Source organism: Fragaria vesca, linkage group LG6, assembly GCF_000184155.1.
Source record: "Fragaria vesca subsp. vesca linkage group LG6, FraVesHawaii_1.0, whole genome shotgun sequence".
NCBI lineage: Eukaryota > Viridiplantae > Streptophyta > Magnoliopsida > Rosales > Rosaceae > Fragaria > Fragaria vesca.
In genome coordinates this window covers 10,448,060-10,468,428 of record NC_020496.1, presented here as the reverse complement: position 1 = coordinate 10,468,428, position 20,369 = coordinate 10,448,060, and the positions used below count along the sequence as shown (strand labels likewise).

The window sequence follows — 20,369 nt, the reverse complement described above, 5'->3', positions numbered from 1 at the left end:
TAGTTCTTCTTCACCATCGCGCTCTTCTCTGAGCCCCAAATCGAAAAAAGGACGCTCGAGTTCACGAATAGGTGTTAACTGGGGTTAGAACTGGGGTTAACTAGGCTGAAAATGCTCCATTTAATCGCAGCCGTTGAGGGTTATTAAAAGAGATCTGACGACTGGCGGGTTATCCCTAGAATTAAACAAAAAAAGGGATCCCTCATTGGAAGGGGGCTGTATGTATAAATGTATATATATATATATACAGTTTCTATCCAGAGCGAAGCTTCGCTCTGAAATTAAAGTGTGAAAATTAAAGTGTGAAGTTTCTTATTTGACACAATTTTCGGTTATATTTCAATATCTCCACCGTTCAGATTATTGATATTAATGTATAAATCATTCATGCAAAATTTCATTTAAAGTGAGGATCGTTTATGTACTGAATTAGGTTAAATCAATGAACAGACCATAAATATATCTAACCAAATCTGTTTGTGTAAATCACGATTATGAACACTCAAACGATCATCAAATTCGATGAAACTTGGCAGAAGTGATCTATGCATTTGGTTCTACAAACTGAACGGTGAAGATGTTGAAATATGACCGAAAAGTGTGTCAAATAAGGTACTTTACATTTTAATTTCAGAGCGAAGCTTTACTCTAGATAAGAACTGTGTGTGTGTATATATATATATATATATATATATATATATATATATAAGTGTTTATTAGATAATTAGATGTAGTGACATTATGAATTTAATTTCTCGAGTACAAACAATTATACTGCTCTAGCTAGCTTGCTCTAAACTTCTAATTAACAAGTTACATCTATGTGTATAGATTGAAAGACATTGTTTCATTTGTCTTCAAGCAAGAGACTTGGGGAACCGTTGTGCTGCAAGTCCCATTCGCATTGATACAAGAGGCAGAAATGTTCTGATAAGCAATTGCCGAAGTGATATTGATTTGTTTCATCACAATGTTAGTACAACCGGGAATCTGTGTGCAGTTAAATACTATGGCCTCCATACTTGAAGAAGTTCCTTGAATATTACTATATGTGACATCACTCACTTGTACTGCCTGAGTCTGTACATGTTGAACATATAGCAGAACTAAGCGGTTAGAATAAGAGTTACATACAGTAAAGTGAATTCCAAGTAGTACACTAAGTAAGAAGATAGCTCACCGAGTTTGGACAGTCGTGTTTTCCATTACAATAATGTTGGTCAATGATAATGGGGTGCTTCGCATCTGTTAGTGTTATATTTTCGAATGTTATCTTCCTAGCATACCCAGAGCCACCCTAAAACGCCAAAAAAAAAAGAAGCGATATTTCAAAAACAAAGTTCAATATCCATCAGACAATACTACATTGATTTACACCCGTACCAAATAGAAAAATTGAAAGAAATATAAAAATAACAACCACATAAGAATACTAATTACAGTACCTGCCATGTCTTAAGTCTAGCTCCATTTTGTGTTCCGTTGAAACTACAATTTCGTACGTTTATTTGTTCTGCTGTCTGATAACTTCTATTCACCCCTAAACTTCCCACACTATGAAATACGAGAAGTTAGAGATTTATCACCATGGTACTTATTCCAACAATACAAGCATTCATATACTTAGATATATAATTGCAACATATACGTATATATACAAACCTAATTCCATGACCAGGTCCACATGCGATATTGGTGATATTGATGAAGGATGAACCATTGTTAATGGCAATACAGTCATCACCTGTGTTCAAATGAATTCCCATAATTAATGATTTATAAGGTTGATTACTAATTAAACTCACAAATGCTTGAAAGAGAAATTAGGATTACCAGTTGCTATTTTGGAGTCATGAATATTGACATATGTTGAGACAGAGATGTCAATACCATCTGTGTTGGGACTATCATGAGGTGCAAGAATATGAATATCGGAGACGGTGACATTATTACTACGATTGATGCTAATATGAGCCTTTGGACTGTCAACATGTGTAACTCCACTTAACCGAAGATTACTGCAATTGAAGAAGTGTAGAGCCTGCAAAATATGCATTTGTAAGAGACGATTGAAATAAAAATGACAAACAAAATCTATGACCATATTGCAAACTATCGTAAAAGAGTCGCAAACAAAATATATACGTATTGGTTATGTATAATAGCTGACCTTTGGTCGTTCGCATTTGACCTTGCTCGCCTACAAATGTCACAGAGACTTAGTAAAGCTCGATCATATATTTACATTAACTTATAAATCAAATAAGGATAATCAAATAAATTATGTACGTAGCAATGTTTATACGATCATCAGGTGGCCATGTAAACAATGTTCAATAAAGTGAAAAGAGAAATCAGTAATATACGTTTACTTGGGTGGTAATATTGCTCCACCAAGGTGAACCTTGGCCATTAATTTCTCCTGTTCCGTTTATGATGAGGTTGCTCAGATTTCCAAAAGATAACCACGATTCTACACACTCTTTCCATTCATCTGGATTTTTCGGTGCCACAATTTTCCCCATAATCTGCATCCGTTAGATACCAATATGAATGTTACAGTTGTATATGGTTGAGGAGTCCAACAATCTAATTTTTGCTTCAGTTTCCTACCTCGACCCGGATACCGTTGCCAGAATTGCAAGAACCTGAGAAGGTGGTAGGTTGCAAAAGGAATGTTTTTTCTGCTGGTATTACTAGTGTTGTTGTCCCTTCACTAGCGTAAGTTGAACATGATGCATTCCATGCTTCTAAGAATGCCTGGTTTTCATGCAAATATATAATTAAATAAAACATAATACTGATTCCTTAAGAAGGAACATATACAGTAACATATGAAAGAAAAATGATCGATAAACTAACTTTAGAATCATCTCTCTCGCCATCTCCAGCAGCACCATAGTCAAGCACATTAAAGGTTGTTTGCCCATGTCCAAAACTAAAATTTGATGAAGCAATAGTGTGTAAAATCAAAAGGACAAGAGCATTCCTCATGTTTAGAGATTCCGAGCTAAGCATTTCAGAGTAAAAGAGTGATACAATTGCTCACAGTAGCAACAGATCGAGTAAAGAGCTATAAAACTTCTTGTTGTATTTGATAAAAAATGCAATACATCCAAACTTCGTACCATATTGTTTATATATATGCAAGGATTGATCAAGGATGAAATGAATATAACCCCCCATGTTTATTGATTCCTGAATTGACATTTATTTTCAGTGTATTACCCCCTCGAACATTTTCTATTTGTTCGGTTAGCAAACCAGCCAGATTAATTTCTTAATCAAGATGAATGGTTTTTTGACTGATCAGATTTTCACTAATTATTTCAATCACATAGGTGCATAATTATGAAGTGTTCATTATTGGTCAAAGCATGATATTAATTTTTTTTTTAAAACTGTATCTAAATTGTCCAAAATATATATATATAGGGGTAGAGCCATTCTAATGAGATATCCCTTTTTTTGTTCATTTCTAGGGATAGAATATTTGACGAACTTCCCGATCACAAAATCACATCTCCACCGTTCAATATGTAGGTCTATTTGAGTATATCACTTTCACAAATTTTCAGAAGATTTGGTCATCGATATGTCGTCCAAAACTTTGATTTATTTTTTTTTAAAGTTGAACGGTTCAGGTTTGTCAGAAAGTGTTGAATTTATTATTTAATCTCAGTCATCCAAGATCATTAAAAAATAGATCTAATGGTAAGTTGCTATCCGTATAAATGAATTAAAAAAATGGATCCCTCATTAGAAGAGTCATGTATATATGTATATCCTTTTCAAATAAGGATATCCTTATAAGATACCGCAGCCTCTCTTCGCTCTCTCTCTCTCTAGGGTTAGGGTTTTTTAGCTGTGCGGCGCGATCTCTCATGGCAGTCTCCATGTCTGCCTCCACCGCTTCCATGACAGCAAGGCTGATCTCCAAGCTTTATTTGAATCACCAAGATGGACCAGTTGATCTTGGAAACCTTCGTTGCCTGAAAAACGGCTTTGTCGCACCACAATTTTATCTCGTCAGAAAACTCAACATTGCTAAGGCTGTGAACTTCGATTCTTTTCGAAGCGTAGTGAGATCCATGTGGCGTCTCTCTACTTCGATGGAGGTACAAGTGTGAGGCGACAGTTTCCTCTTCACCTTCACCAACGAGAGGGACGTCGCTTGGGTCAAGAGAGGAGGACCATGGAGTTACCAGCGTGCTATGATTCTTTTGAATGTTTATGATGGTTTTTCTGACCTAATGGTTGTTCCTCTTGATTTTGTGTGGATTTGGGTTGATATACAAGATCTTCCGGTAGCTTTGACAACGTTAGTGACGACGCGACTAGTTGGGGAGACAATCGGCCCAATGCTCTAAGTTGATGAACGTGGAATCAACAATGGACTGGTTAAGGTGCGTCTTACCCTACCTCTCCATGATCTAGTTTGCTTGGAAATTAAGAAGGATTAGGGTTTCCCCTGATGATGTGATTACGGTGAAGTTCTGGTATGAACGGCTGCTGGGGAGATACAGAGACTGTGTAATGATCAATCATGGAGGTCTTCCATGTCCAAGTGTGCAAGAACCCCCTTCCCTAATGGTCTCTCCGGTGATTCAGCCAGCTGCTCCGCCCATGATGGTGTTCCGAGGCAATACACCTTTCTCCCTCTCAGTCCCTCAAGCTGTTGCCCTAGCTACCCCAAAGGATAAGAGATTAGTGTCCATCAGAGAAGTACCTAACTTCCCCTCTCCTTTGAAAATTATTGGTGTTACGGAGAGGAAGAGAAGAGGAGGATGATGATGGCGGCAAAAGAGCAAGGCACTCGCTGGTGATTGTTCTTGTGCCTCTAAACCCTAATGAGTTAGGGCTTTCAGTTGCTGCAGATGGCAACCTCAACATTGTGAGGACTGGAAAATCTCCAAAGAAAAGGGGTTGTCCCCGTGGCAGCAAGAACAAGAAACCAAATCTGACAGAGAGCCTTGACTCCATGGCACCTAGTTCAATGGTGGAGGAGAAGGCAGATGCTCCTGAGCCCGAGGAAGACTGATTTCCTAGTGCGGCTAGGAAAGACCCTTTTCCAAACCCTAACATGGGCTCTCTCTCAAACTCACGAATAAAGGTACACCAATGGGTCTTAGGCCTCTATTCGTTGAGAGAGTGACTATGTGTGGGGTGAGGAAGGTTCCATTGCTTTATTTACTTTCTAGTTTGTAAGGTCCGCTTGTTTTGGACATTAGTTTTCAATTTGTAGTTTGTAGCAAGTACTTTTCTTTGTGTGTGAGTGGTCCTCAGATCATTCAGGCATTGATCGCTTTGCAGTTGTTATTGGCTTTAAACCTAATGGAGTCATTCAAGAGTTTTCAAAAAAAAAGAGGATATCCTTATCTTAGTTAAGGTACATATTTCCTTAATAGACCCACTTTTCGATCATATTTTCTCATCTTAACGGTACCGTTCAGTATCTAGGTATATATGAGTAGATCATCTCTACAAATTTTCAGCCAAATTGATAATCATTAATCATTAAAGTATTCAAAACTGTGATTTAGAGTTAAAAGAACGTACGGTTCAAGATGAACAGATTTGGTTCGTTCATTGATTTAATACATTTTTGATACCTTAACGATAACCAAATTAACTGAAAATTTACAGAGATGATCAAGTCATGTATATCTAAATACTGAACGGCTATGATGAGAAAATATGATAAGAAAGTAGGTCAAATTAAGGAAATTTGTACCTTAACTAAGATAAGGAGGTCCTTATTTGAAAAAGACTATATATATACAGACCTTCTCAGGTAAGGATGTTCTTATTTATTTTTATGGTGCAGATTTCCACTTTAGACTCACTTTTCAATCGAATTTTCACATCTCCACCTTCTAGTCTTTAGATACTAATGTATAGATCATCTCTGCAAAATTTCAGCCAATTTGATTATCATTAAGACACTTAATGATACTTAAAACTGTGTTTTTCTGTTATAAACATGAACGGTTCAAGTTCGACAGAATTATGTTCAACAACAGAAAAACGCAGTTTGAGTGCCTTAATAATAACCAAATTAGCTGAAATTTTGCATAAATGATCTATACATTAGTATCTAAATACTAGACGGTGGAAATGTGAAAATTCGATTGAAAAATGAGTGTAAAGTGGAAATCTACATCGTAAGAATAAATGCGAACATCTGCATCTGAAAAAATCTATGTGTGTATATATATATAGGTCCCTATTTGCAATTTTAATCTAAAGGACGGCTATGCTAGCATGCAAGGTGCCCTATAACTTCCTCTCCTTTAATTTAGCTTTGACCGTAAAACACCATTGACCTCTAATTAATCAGATAAGAAATTCAGCATCTTGTTTACTAAGTCAGGTATGAGGTAATTATCTAGTTAATTACTATATCCTAGCAAGTCTCCTCTCTTTTCACTTCTGATTAGACTCTGTTACATTTCAATAGAAAGAAGTGCCAAGAATGATATCTGTTAAAAAAGAAAAGTCTCTCTCTTCCTCTAGGGTTTCTGAAATTGTTAGCAAAAACACAATTCGATTTCATGGTTGATGAAGTATCCCGACTTGCAGCAACGCTCCCGACCCCCGAGAATAGGAGATGGAGTTTCATTTGGGACTGCAGGAGCGGCGGCCTTTTCTTGTCAATTCTATACGGTGATGCCGAAGAAGAAGACGGAAGTCACGAAACCTAGCTAGGGCTTTCATGGCCACTATGGTAGGGACGCTTCGGTGGTTGCACAACCGTCTCACAATCCGGCCTCAAGGTCATCGATACATTCTTCAATTCAAGGATGAGGCGGATCGAAAAGATCTAATAAAAAACGGGTTATGGTTGAGTAATGTTAGGTGAACCACCTTTTAAGGAACCACCTAGAACCCATCTTAGATGGCAGCTGACATGGCAAAGCCATATCATTAAACCATGATTTCTTATTTTCTTTATATATACTTTATTTTTTCTTAATTACAAAAATCCTCTACTTCTTTTACTTTACTGATTTTTTTTTCTTTTAAACCCTATATCTTTTCTGCCTTTTATAATCTTCAAACGTCTTTCTCTCCTCCTCTCATGTCTCCTCTCAACTCTCTCACTTCCTATTCAATTGATCATCAACTTCTTCTCAATTGGATTTCGGTTTCCTCGCAAGCATTGTTAACAAAAGCCACCCATTCCAAACGATCGAGATTATGATGAATATCAGGTGGAATTAGGGTTTTGGGAGAATTGAATTAGGGTTTCACGTATGCTTTTGTGATCTTCATTAACACAGTTGTTTTCTTCTAGAACCTTTTCCCCCTAACATGGCTGTGTATGTGCTGCAATTTTCTTTTTCCCTCCTTCCACGTCCAAAGGCCTTGCCTTTCATCATCAATTTTTGGTTACTTGAATTGAGACTTCTTCCGGTGTTTGATTATAATATATGCAGTGAGACTTCTTCTTTTTTGGTAAAAATAATGTTGTGAGACGTGTATGCACCTGAGCAACTTCAACACAATTATCTGGGTTTGAGCACCTAATTCAATTACATGTATTGGAATGAAAACAAAATTGTGTTGATCGATCAATTGGATAAGAGGTGAGAGGAAGAGAGAATCGAAGATTAGATAAGAAAGAAAAGAAATAGGGTTTACAAGATAAAATCAGTAAAATAAAAAAAGTAGAGGATTTTTGTAATTAAGAAAAAATGAAATATAAGAAAAATAAGAAATCATGGTTTGATGATGTGATGTGTCATGTCAACTGTCATTTAAGGTGAGCTCTAGGTGGTTTCTCAAAAGGTGGTTCACCTAGTATTACTCGTCATGGTTTAACAGCAAAACAGTTTTTTCTCTGACCGACTTGTTTGGGTTGAAGTTATTGGTTTGCCTCCGGATTTGATAATGAAAAAAACACTCTATATAGGGGGTGTTATGCTCGGTAGAATTATACATCATAACAACCCGAAACAGCTCAATGGGTCATGCTTTTCGAGTCTGGTGAAGGTAAGGATCTCTCTCTCTATTGAGAAGGTGTTGTGGTCGCGGAGTTTGGTCCGATTTGGATTGTCTTAACTTGACCGAATGAGATTGTATGATTCATCAATGATATTCTCTCAATTATTTCAAAAACAAAAGAAAAAAAAGACTAAACACTAATAGGAGTATAGGACTGGCGAAAATAGTGAATCTAGCCTGCACATATATCGTAGTTTTAGTGAGGTGGTAGTCTCCCGTTAAAATCATACCACTAACATAAGACTCCATTCACAAAATCTCCGTAGCTTTTATGAGAATTCCGATCCTTTATTCGTTTTATTTTCATTTTTGTTTTGTTTTGTTTTGCTTCACTTCAAGGGCTCTCAACCTAGGACGTACTGACCCTCTTGGATATTGTAGTTCTTCCAGTTATATAAAAGTTGGTAAGCATTCAAGTGGCGCAGACGAGTAATTGTCATGGCCTGAACGATGCATACGAGTGCAGAGAGACAGAGGTTGAGGTGGCCTGGGTTGCATTAGAATTAGTGGCGCAGACTCCATCATCTGACTTCTCTCTCTGGACTCTGTGTGTTGTACGTACACAGTAGTGAGTCGGTGACTCGTAACTTGGTTGGCCCAGGTCTCATTACTTGCTCTTCGTTTTTGGTAGCGACAGCCGACGCGGTTCACCTACCTCCACTTCTTTTTCGACTCATACCCATTGGAATGCCATGTTGATCGAAGCCCTTATTGGTGGAATCCTTTTTAACATGTTGCCACTTTTTCGCATGCCATGGCTTCAAATATTCCAGGGAGATTATTCAAATATTCCAGGTATGTTTGAAAGCTTGACTAAGGGAAAGAGATAGAGAACTCATAACTCATAAGCAAGAAGATCAATGTGAAAGCTAGCTATTGTTTACTAATTCGTTCGAGTAGACACTTAAAACAGCCTTCCCCAATGAAAATGAATATATGGTCAAAGCTAAAGCAACCAAATGCAGCCTTCACCAGATAGATGTCATCGATGAATTCAGATGACCCTTTTTCCAATGCGAATATGCAATGCAATGCAACTTAGGCAGAGCCTTCGATTCTGGGGGCCATTTCTCAATGGAAAGCGTGTTATTTTTGAAGCCAACAACAAGATGGATGATCGATGTGGGATCGTAAATAGTAATAGTGTGTGCAATCATACCCAACTTCATCGGCCAACGACTATATATATATATATATATATATATATATATATATATATATATATATGATGATATGATCGAATATATCTTTCACAATTAACTGGCAACAGCAGTAATAGGCTCTAATTCCATTGAGTCGACCGCCAACCTTGGCAACTAATCAAGAGTGTGGTCAAGTTTTTCACCTAGCTGAACAACTCATGGGTAAAGGATCATTTACATTATAGTGATTAACTGATTATACAATGCATGCATGCATGCTAGCTAATTAAGTTAGCTAGTTAGGGCATGCTAGTATATATGCTACCCATTATTAGCTAGTTTGGGTTTTCTAAACTTTGAATAACACTTTAAGACCAAAAAAAGAAAGAACTTTGAATCTAACACAATAGTAATTGGAGATATCCATCTTCATCTCTTATTCTTACTCATCAAAGAGCTGCTAATTGGTGCTGGTGATTCTTGTTAACATTGTTTGTTATGGAGCCAGAACGTTAAACGTTTACTCAATCATTTCTTTATAGTTACTGGTTGATTAGATCGACTTTCCTTGTTCATTACCATAAATTAATACGTGACATCATTTAAAAGAGAGATATATTGTTCCATCATTTTAGTTTGAAAGCGACAATAATCTAAATATTGATTAGCACCCTTGACATCGATCAAATCATTCCTCCCCCTAGGCCCTAGCTACTTAGCTAGCTTTTAAGACTGATATAATTAAGCAGTTGAAAGTCGTACTCACTATTCTCTCCTTACCTTAAATGTGGCTCAACTTGGGGATATAAATTTGTCGATCATCTTTATTTGCTCATTAAAATGTTTATTTTTTTAAATTATTGACACATGTTTATTTTATTATCAAGAATAAAGTTAAACAATTTAAAGAAATATGTGTCAATAAACTAAAAAGGTGGTCACTTTGATGGACAAGTAAAGGTGACCGGTAAATTTGTTTACCAACTTGAATATGCTATACCCTTTCACTAAAGCTAATTGATTGGTGCACCACCAAATATATAGATTTTAGTAACCAGTTGTATCGACACATTTTACATATATGCTTGGTTTGGATGAGTGCAGGAATGATATCATCCAACAGCCACAAATGTTTTCCAACGTGTTTTACATGCTAGCTTACTCAGAACGGAGACCCCATGGCCTCATCAACTGTGGTGAATGTACATATATGTTCTTTATTTCCAAATTATTGGAGGATTAAAAAAAAATGGAATTATCGACTCCCGAACAAAGGCATGATCACCATGTTTTAAAAGTCTCGAACAGATTGGAATAAGTTGCACAAATCCGAACCAATATGCAAACGTATCAGAAAGTTCAAATTAAGACTAAGCTCAATATAGCATACTGATCCGACTTGTTAATTTTGATTATCATGCATGTTGTATCTTGTTGACCCGTTGCATCCATATATATGAAGAAGTTTGGTTAACGTATGTAACGTGCCTACAAGGATCATCACACTATGGCTTTTTATATATATGGCTTATTTTAGAAGCAAGTACTATAGCAATATAAGCAATTGAACGCTCTTGATTTTTGACTTATATATATATAATTGCGAGTTATTATTACTTGACAAGCACTCGAGTAGATTATTTTGCTAGTTGAAGTAAGTCTGAGTTTTTCTAGAGATTCACTTGTTTATTAACTATCTTTTTTAAGTTAGACTACAGTTCTTAAGCATGAAGTTTACCACCAATGATCTTGTATGAATTTGCAGTTGTACTATTGGATCCGGCATGTTAAAATTGCAAATTTTAAGATCATTGATACATTGTCACGTAAGTTCACAATACATATATAAGCAATTAGATGGCTAGGAAATGGGAGAAATGTTTTTCCCATTAGGAATTAATTCGGCAGATATAGAATGTAAACGCCACTAGCATTATTTATCAGATTTTTTTCATCACATTTGATTTTGGATTTTGATTTCAGAATGTGCATAAAATCAATGTATATGTATATGCCGAGCTAGATATTTTCCTGAGATTCATTCAATCATACTACCAAAATCTATATGAGATTCATCGTACATTGGTTCTAGCTTTTACCGAAACATTTCCTATACAAGTATTTGACCTGGACATTCTTATATATGTAAATGATAGTATAATACCGGTTGATAGATACATAGAAAATGCAAGTGACTAGTTTATAAATATCAAGAGGATTTCATTACGTTTTGGAAAAGATTACATACAAGACTACTTACAGATGACAACTATGTCTTTCTATTTCGTGTCGAAAGATTTTATCAGGTACCCACATATTAATGCCATTCCCTCCCACCAACTCATCATCTCAAGTGCATAGTAAAACAAGGTACAACTAGATGAAGGATGATGTCAAGTTGAGTAGGACTCAAACAAGACAAGAAAACCAACCAAACAAACTACATCATGCACCAAGTGTTACAGAAAGAAGAAATACATATAAAAGAATTCTACATGGAGACAAAGGAAAACAAGAGGGTGGGATTATCCCAACAATCTTGGGCAAATTTCTTATTATGCCAAAAAAATCTTGAAAGAGAACGCTAAGCCATTACCTATGTGCATTTCCAACCCTCAAATCCAACTGATTGAGAGTTTTATGTGATGTTTACAATGTAGACAAACCCCAAAGGTTATATCAAAGAAAGGTAGAATTCCAAACCCTACAGCTATGTCAATGTCCCATGTAGAATACCCCCATGCATCTTACAATGAGCCTCACCCACACCATCACCCTTCCTCCTTTCACCATCTTAAAACCTTTTCCTCTCCATTGACACATGTCTTGTCATCTCCAAACCTGCCCTTAATTCTGCAACAGTACCTATGTCAATGTCAAGTTATCAGAGCCTCATAGAGTCATATGTGTATATTTCATCTAAATAATTGAACAATTTGTCCAATTTCGCACATTACTGTTTTTCAGATACTTCACATGAAATTTCTGTAAATTTGGTTTTCTAATTAATTAATTTATTGAAAACGAAAAAAATGATATTTATACACCCTATTTTACAATCTACACTCTATATATATATATATATTATTTTTTTTTTTTGAACATCACAACTGATACCATCATTTATTCTTTTTTGAACAGTGCAAAAGATGCCATCATAAGGAACGATGAAGGATCACATCCAAATTCCATCCTAGGCCCCAACATACCATGGTCCCGCGCCACATGTGAGCCTCTCTCTGTCAATTATACCCCAAATAAATTAAAGAAAAAAATAATAGTGAAAGGGTATATAAGTAATCTGTGACAAATTCAGTGGCATACAATTAAGAGAGGAGGAGGAAAGGAAAGACTCCACCTTTTAAAAGCCTCTCTGCCTTCATCTCCAACTTCTCTGATCTCTTCTCAGCTTTCAGGTAGAGAGAGAGAGAGACTGAGAGAGGAGAGAAAATCAAGGGGAGTTTCTTAAGACTCAGTCAATCTCCTCCTCCACATCTCCTTCTCACTCTCTCTCTATCTATCTCTCTTTCTCCTTTTTACTGTCTTTCTCTGCAGACACAGAGAGAGTTGTCACTAAAGACTCTCCCTTTCACATATGGACACCATGATCTCGCTGAATAGGAGCTGCTTCCTGGTAAACATATACACCAAACCCATTTCTCAGATCACGCTTTTCGCTGAATTATATTTCACATTCAAGAAAAGATTGCTTTTTTAATTTACACGTCTTCTGGTTTTTTCCCACATTGAAATCTTGAGTCTTTCTGGGTTTCTGATTGCCAATTTATTTCTTCATACAAAGCAATTCGAATTCGGTGAATCTGATTTCCGTTTCTGGGTCTCATTATTTTTCATGAAGTTTTCATCTTTTCATTTCTTGGCTGATTATTTGGAAAATGGGGTAGCTTTTTTTTTTTATGTAATTATTGTTGATATTGTTGTTTACAGGGAAATCCTGGCGTATGTGGGAATGGAAGCCCGTTCTCTCAGAAGAGGCGGTCGGCGCCGCTGAGAGTGGTGGCGGTGGGGACGAACGCCGCCAGGAAAGGTGAAAGAAATGGGAGCATAGTGATGGAGACGGCAGCAAAAGAAGTTGTTGAGCTGAAATCTACCGTCCATGGTGGGGACAGAGACGTGTACGGTGAGGATACTGCCAGCGAGGACCAACCTGTTACACCTTGGTGTGTGTCTGTTGCAAGGTGTGTGCAAAGAGTAGTATGCTTTACTTATAAAGATACTAATAATATTGTCATTGGTATTATCGTCGTGTATATGTTGTTCTTGCAATTATGATTTCGATGACCTCTATGCTGTGTTTCCTTTTTATTTTGTGGATGTCACATAATTAATTAACTTTTTTCTTTAAGTGAAATTGAACAGATTGTGGGCTGGTTGCTGAGTTATCTATATATAACATGTATTATATGTTCTTGTGTGGTTCATATAGATATCCATTTGGCCCAGTGTTCTTGTACTTTTGATTAGTATATCCTGGATTAAGAATCGGTATCTGACATAAAAAATTTAAGTGGATTCAAGGAAGACAGTAGTCGATGACTTTTTGGTTCATGCAGAATTTTTGTTTTTTTGGTTGAGGTAATCTGTTGATCATATATACTAGGTATCTGAATAACAAAGTAATACTTGTAGAACTGAAGCGCATGAAGAATCTTAAGATGCAACCATAGAAAAGAGTCTAATGCAAACCAAAGCTTCTCTACATTAGTTACTGTGGAATATAGTATAATTTGCTGGGGAAAATGACATGTTTATTTTGTTTGCTATGACATACTCCATTTTTACGGATTTACATTTGCTCGGGATCAAACCTCAGAATAGGTATATGCTAAATGTCTATGCATAATTTATGTTGACTACCTTCCTAAAAGAATGAAGACTAGTTACTATAAATACCAACTCTATTATTTCATTTTTGGTCCAGATTAGTGTTCTGCTTTATCTGCAGTTTGTAGTCATGTTGAAATTGAACAAAAAAAAGGGATAGAAATTCTCTTTGTGATGATGTATTATTTGTACCTTTCTTACTATTTTTTTTTTGGTGTCAGTGGTTATAATTTGATAAGAGATCCACACCACAACAAAGGTCTTGCCTTCTCTAGAAAAGGAAAGAGATGCCCACTACTTGCGTGGTCTTCTCCCCCCAGTTGTTATTTCTCAAGAACTTCAGGTCTTTTAACCGCTTATACTTGCTCGGAATATTGCCCTACTTTTCATCTATATTTTACATGATAATGGTAATCACTTACATGGGTACATCTTTACTGTTAATCTACTCAACAGGTGAAGAAAATGATAAACGCCATCCGCCAGTATCAAGTTCCGCTGCAGAAGTATATAGCCATGATGGATCTTCAGGTAATCATAATTCAAATAATTTTTGTTTTATTCTCTCATCCTTGCTATTGATTTAATGAGGTTTACACTATTTCTATTGAATCATGTTTTCAGGAAAGAAATCAGAAGCTATTTTACAAGCTTCTTATTGAGCATGTTGAGGAATTACTCCCAGTTGTTTATACTCCAACAGTTGGTGAAGCTTGCCAAAAATATGGAAGCATCTTCCAGCGTCCCCAGGGTCTATTCATAAGTTTGAAAGAAAAGTATGTTTACCTCCAATTCATTCTGTTTTCCTAAGTCAATTCCAAATTGTGTTGAAGCTAATTGCTGTTTCCTTTTTTGCATCTGTAAGGGGAAAGATTCTTGAAGTGTTGCGGAACTGGCCAGAGAAGAATATTCAAGTCATAGTTGTCACTGACGGAGAGCGTATCCTAGGGCTGGGGGATCTTGGCTGTCATGTATGTAATTCATATGAAATGTCTTTGTCAAGTTTTGTTGATAACCAATATGAATTACCTAACCATCAATGTGAAACACTGCATTGCACCTCTCTCACCAAGTAGTCAATTGATACTGATATATGATATGATTTCAGGGGATGGGTATACCTGTTGGCAAACTTTCTCTATATACAGCACTTGGAGGAGTTCGTCCATCTGCCGTAAGTATCTACATAATGAACATAGAGCACATCAAATAACACAGCATCATTTATCTTCAATACCTATACTTACTGACCATATTTTCATTTTTTTTTTTCAATTGGTTCAGTGCTTGCCTGTAACCATTGATGTGGGTACAAACAATGAGAATCTGCTGGACGATGAGTTCTACATAGGGCTCAGGCAAAAGAGGGCAACTGGGCAGGTTTATGATATGTTTCCTTTACTTGTTGGGTGTTCAAGTCATTTGAGACGAGTTATGTTGTTTGTTGTTTTACTTAAGTAGGTTTTATCTTCTTTCTTTAGGAATATGCAGAACTCCTTCAAGAATTCATGACTGCTGTCAAGCAGAATTATGGAGAGAAAGTTCTTGTACAGGTATTTGGTGATGAAAAATGTCAGCCTTCAATTACTTGGCATTATTGTTGAACTTTACAAATACATCTTTTGGACCTAACTTGGTTTTTCTTGCTCTGTAGTTTGAGGACTTCGCAAACCACAATGCTTTTGATCTTCTTTCAAAGTATGGCGCAACTCATCTTGTTTTTAATGATGACATTCAGGTAAGCTGCCGAGGATTTACAATAATGAAATCTGAAGTGAAGTACTTTAGAGAAGCTTATGTCTCATAATATTGATTTTATTCCAGGGGACAGCATCTGTGGTTCTTGCAGGACTTATATCATCTTTGAAGTTAGTAGGGGGATCCTTAGCTGATCACACATTTTTATTCCTTGGTGCTGGAGAGGTGAGGACATCTTAGGTTGCAGCCTGCAATTTCATTTCTTAAGTCATAAGGAATAACTTTAATGGTGAATAATTTACCGGTTGGTTCTTTAATGGTTCGTCATCCAAAATAGTCAGTTATGATTTCTCTGTGGGAGTTCCCTCACCTGTCCAATGACCATAAGTCCATAACTGATGTCCCTTTTGCTACTACAGTATTTTATTGCGTCTCATTTCTTGTTTCATGGTTCCAGGCTGGCACTGGCATTGCGGAGCTCATAGCCCTGGAAATATCTAAGCAGGTCATGATCTCCTCTTTGTTTCTTTACTCTATAGAACAATAAACTTCCTTCTTTAAACAAAAAGTGGTATCAGAATAAATTTGGACGCATTTATAAAGTTCTCTGTTTTCATGCAGACAAATGCCCCAGTGGAAGAGACTCGCAAGAAGGTTTGGCTTGTGGACTCGAAGGTAGTAAGAGCTAAACTAATTCTTTTCTGTCTGATGTGAACTGTAGTTTCTTTCCAGTTTTCATTTAGTAAGAAATTCATTTGCAGGGATTGATTGTCAGTTCGCGGTTGGAATCACTCCAACATTTTAAAAAGCCTTGGGCTCATGAACATGAACCGGTCACAACACTGGTCGATGCTGTTAATGTGAGAATCTCTCTGTCTCTCTCTGTCTCTCTCTGTCTCTCTCTCTCTCTTTAGACAACCAAACACTTGGAACAGATTGTTTTGGGTCACTAAAAGTTTTCGTCCTTCTTATTCAGGCAATCAAGCCAACAGTGTTGATTGGAACTTCAGGAGTAGGAAGAACATTTACTAAAAAAGTAGTTGAGGCTATGGCCACCTACAATGAGGTATACTATTCTCTATATGTCTGTTTTTGGGTTGTTCTATGAGCATGAAGAGCAACCATACATGATGTAAAATGTCTGCATTTGTAGCAATTGTGTGGTCTAAAGCTTTTGACATCCTAAGTTTGTCAGCGTCCATTTATTGCCACCATTGTTTAACTTTTCTTAGTTATTATTATATATTGGAGAAATTGTATCTCCTTTAGAAGAGGGCTCACAATATTTTTATATGAACTTCTTTTAGAGACCCATTATCCTTGCTCTCTCCAACCCAACTTCACAATCTGAGTGTACTGCGGAAGAAGCATATACATGGACACAGGTAATGATGCATAGCTTAAAATTTTATCACTAAGTGCATACTTGATTGTCGGAGTGATTTGTTTTCTTTCATTGTTCTTATGCCTTTGATATTTTATTCAGGGTCGTGCCATTTACTGCAGTGGAAGCCCATTCCCACCAGTTGAATATGAGGGAAAGGTTTACACTCCTGGCCAGGTATTTACTGTTGATAGTTTAATCCTGAATTGACATTTCTTACAACATGAGGACTACATTTTTGGTCAGAAAGACCATTCGGACCATGTTGACAACTAATTTTTTTTTTCTTCAGTCGAATAATGCCTACATCTTTCCTGGATTTGGTCTCGGCTTATTGATGTCTGGTACTATTCGTGTTCATGATGACATGCTTCTGGCAGCCTGTAAGTAAACCAAAACATAACTTGCATCATCAATCTTTGTTTTGTAACATACTTTTAGAATTATAGATACCAGTGGAGACGGGAGAGTTTATTTTAGGCAGTATTTCATAGATTCAACTTATGTTTTTGTATTTCTTGTATTCTTTATTGCCCTTGACATCATACCCATGTTTGTTCTTTGGAACAGCGGAAGCTTTGGCTTCACAGGTATCCCAGGAAGATTTTGACAAGGGACTTATATACCCTCCATTTACAAACATCAGAGAGATTTCAGCACATATTGCTGCTAAAGTAGCTGCTAAATCATATGAACTCGGTTAGTATTTATTCACTGGCTAGGCCATTAGTAGCTTTTATAGAACTGAATAAGCTTAGATTGCATGTAATGTTCATAATTGGGTTTTGTAGGTTTGGCTACGCGCCTCCCCCAGCCAAAGGATCTGTTCCATTATGCTGAAAGCTGTATGTACAGCCCTAACTACCGAAGTTTCAAGTGAAATCTTTGAAGCTTCTTTCCAGGATCTAAGAAGATATTCGAAGTTTCTTTTGTTTGTTCGCTGTACCGAGGTTCACTAGAGTCAAATGAATCAGTCATTTTATATTTTATTTTTATTTTTTTATCTTCAATTATTTTTGGTTTTTGTCCTTCTCACTTCTGTAATGTAGCTCATATGGTAGATGAGAAGTAGGACGAGTGCAGGTAGTTGTTGGGTTAGGGGTCAAAATATAGTTTGGAAATGTTATGAACTCTCAAATTTTACGTGAAATAAACCTCAAGTTACCTTTCTTACATCATCTCCTGCGTTTTGTTCCTCACAAACAAAGACGTGTACCGCTTTAAGAGCCGGTTGAGAACTCCCAGAAGAAAACTGAAAGACTGGAAAATGTAGAGCATTGCCACAAATTCAACTTGCAGCAACATTTGGCAAAGCCTGTGCATGCAGCTTCTGTCTCATTCAATCTTTCTGATGTTCAGTTGCTATCATGCCATAGAAAGTTGCATCGTGGACTTTGAATTATAGTGTTAGCATTAGGTGGGAAAATTTCATGAACTAAAAGACAAAGAACAGAGATTGAAGAAAGTTCAGCAGCAGCACTGAAGATTAAGATCGGTAACAAAGGAGGAAAGCCAAAACTGAAGTGGGACTTCCTCCTGAAAGCAAAAGATCCATATGATCGGCTCCGATATTGGCTTGTGTGGTTGTCCAAACCCAGCTAATGTGATGAAATGAAGCAGCAAAGAATCTAATCTGCTTCATATAAGGAGAAAATCTTCAGCAGAATCTGGAAATAACAAGGAATTGATGCCATTTGTCAGAAGATACATAGATACTGGCAAGCTCCTCGAGTGAGTTAGGGAACTTTTATATGCATATTCGTTCATCTAAGGCTCCGTTTGGAGTCGCGTTCTTGGAGAAAAACTAGGCCAAAATTATGTTTGAAGTTCCTTACCGGGGAACAAAAATCATCTACATCATTTAGTCCACTAGATTCCTATGTGCATATCCATTCCAAACTGACAATTCTTTTTCTAGCCACAACATGCACAACTGCACATTATCATGAGCAACAAAGCATGTTATGTATTCAAATCTTCATTCTGATTAAGAACAATAAACCACCACAAAAGTTAAGCCTCAGAGAGATTCCATGAAGTTCATCTACACCCCACCAAGATAACTTAGTTAAGCCGCTACTTGATTATTCCTTTTAGTCATCGATCTTCATGTGGTAATAGATCAAAGTGGTGACTCGATCTGTAATAAAATCAAACACAAAGTCCCGCAAAGCCTGACTTTGAGTCGTATCTTTGAGTTTTAAACATATAATCCTGTGCTAGCATCACGTGTCCGTACAAATGGCCTTTAGTCTTTGTTCTCAGATAATATTCTTAACTTACGACTACAAATCAGCTAATGAGTATGATTGTGGATGAAATTTGTTTGCGTGTGTGATGGATAATCAAATGATATAGCTGTCCAAATAATTCTTAGTTTTGCATTCTAAATTTACTTAAAATTTAATTTTATCCAACTTGTTGAAGTTTTTAAGATCGTGCATTGTAATGTTATCAGTTTCGTGAAAATTTCATATTTGAAACTCAACCACTACATCACTTTTGAGTGTTTATCCAACTTATTGATTTGAAAGTCTTGGCTATTTAGAGACTTATATCCCTAATATGGGTTCTTGGTTTCAATCATGAAGCACCTCCATTTATCAAGTTTAAAAGTAGGCGACTATAAAATGCTTGGTATCATATGACCAGGTGAATAGAATCGGGAATTATGGTCCTTTTAAGGCTAAAATTTCCAGCTTCACATTTACTATCTCTTGTATGAATCGTGGGGTATGTAAATTTGATTCTCTTTCATGTGAAACACACACGTTATTCATCTAAGTTCAAGTTGTGAGAACAAAATACTTATCATGTCATCAATACATCATGTCAGTAAATCTAACAGAAAGAACACTAGTTGTTATTTTTAATCAAATATGTGAAGACATTAATTTATACTGATAGAATATCTCATTAAAATAAATGCAATATTCAATAAGAAAAATCCTCCTCTATTACCCGTATTTGTGTATGATACAAATTATTCATTATTTTTGATTGACTCATTAATCTTCCTTATCCATCACTACCCTCAATCTTTCCAAAGGATATTCCAAAGTCGAAAGAACAATTTGAACACTCAATCCAAAACCCTCATTTTTCTCACTCTCAAAAAAATCCCAACAAAAGAAGGAAAAAAAACCACCCCATAATTGCCAAAGCCAACACCAACCAAGATCCAGGAAAGAGACTCCTCAAAAAGGAAACAACATTATCCCAACACAAAAGGACACATCCGTCATTCCACTCCCACCCGCGTCTTCCTCATCCTCCTCTTAATCCCCAAAACC

The 20,369-nt window shown here is 36.5% G+C and overlaps 2 protein-coding genes across 2 annotated transcripts; one reads left to right on the top strand and one right to left on the bottom strand.

Annotated features, from left to right (window-relative positions):
- Positions 1 to 819: 819 nt before the first annotated feature.
- LOC101309075 (probable polygalacturonase At3g15720-like) lies at positions 820 to 2,994 on the bottom strand. The gene is made up of 8 exons (XM_004305213.1): positions 2,863 to 2,994; positions 2,614 to 2,760; positions 2,367 to 2,528; positions 1,834 to 2,041; positions 1,663 to 1,744; positions 1,446 to 1,554; positions 1,181 to 1,297; positions 820 to 1,080 (listed from the first exon to the last, which is right to left on the bottom strand). The coding sequence occupies exons 1-8, from the start codon at positions 2,992 to 2,994 to the stop codon at positions 820 to 822; spliced, it is 1,218 nt and encodes a 405-aa protein (XP_004305261.1).
- A 9,511-nt stretch (positions 2,995 to 12,505) lies between these two features.
- On the top strand, positions 12,506 to 18,253 carry LOC101305570 (NADP-dependent malic enzyme, chloroplastic-like). Its single transcript, XM_004302814.1, is given in 21 exon segments — positions 12,506 to 12,783; positions 13,098 to 13,348; positions 14,216 to 14,267; positions 14,269 to 14,337; positions 14,451 to 14,525; positions 14,619 to 14,770; positions 14,860 to 14,965; positions 15,103 to 15,168; positions 15,279 to 15,374; positions 15,476 to 15,547; positions 15,649 to 15,732; positions 15,819 to 15,917; positions 16,150 to 16,197; positions 16,314 to 16,367; positions 16,454 to 16,552; positions 16,669 to 16,758; positions 17,000 to 17,077; positions 17,179 to 17,253; positions 17,369 to 17,459; positions 17,647 to 17,775; positions 17,868 to 18,253. Coding segments are annotated over 21 exon segments (1,914 nt in total). The 5' UTR covers positions 12,506 to 12,744; the 3' UTR covers positions 17,957 to 18,253.
- The last annotated feature ends 2,116 nt before the right edge of the window (positions 18,254 to 20,369 follow it).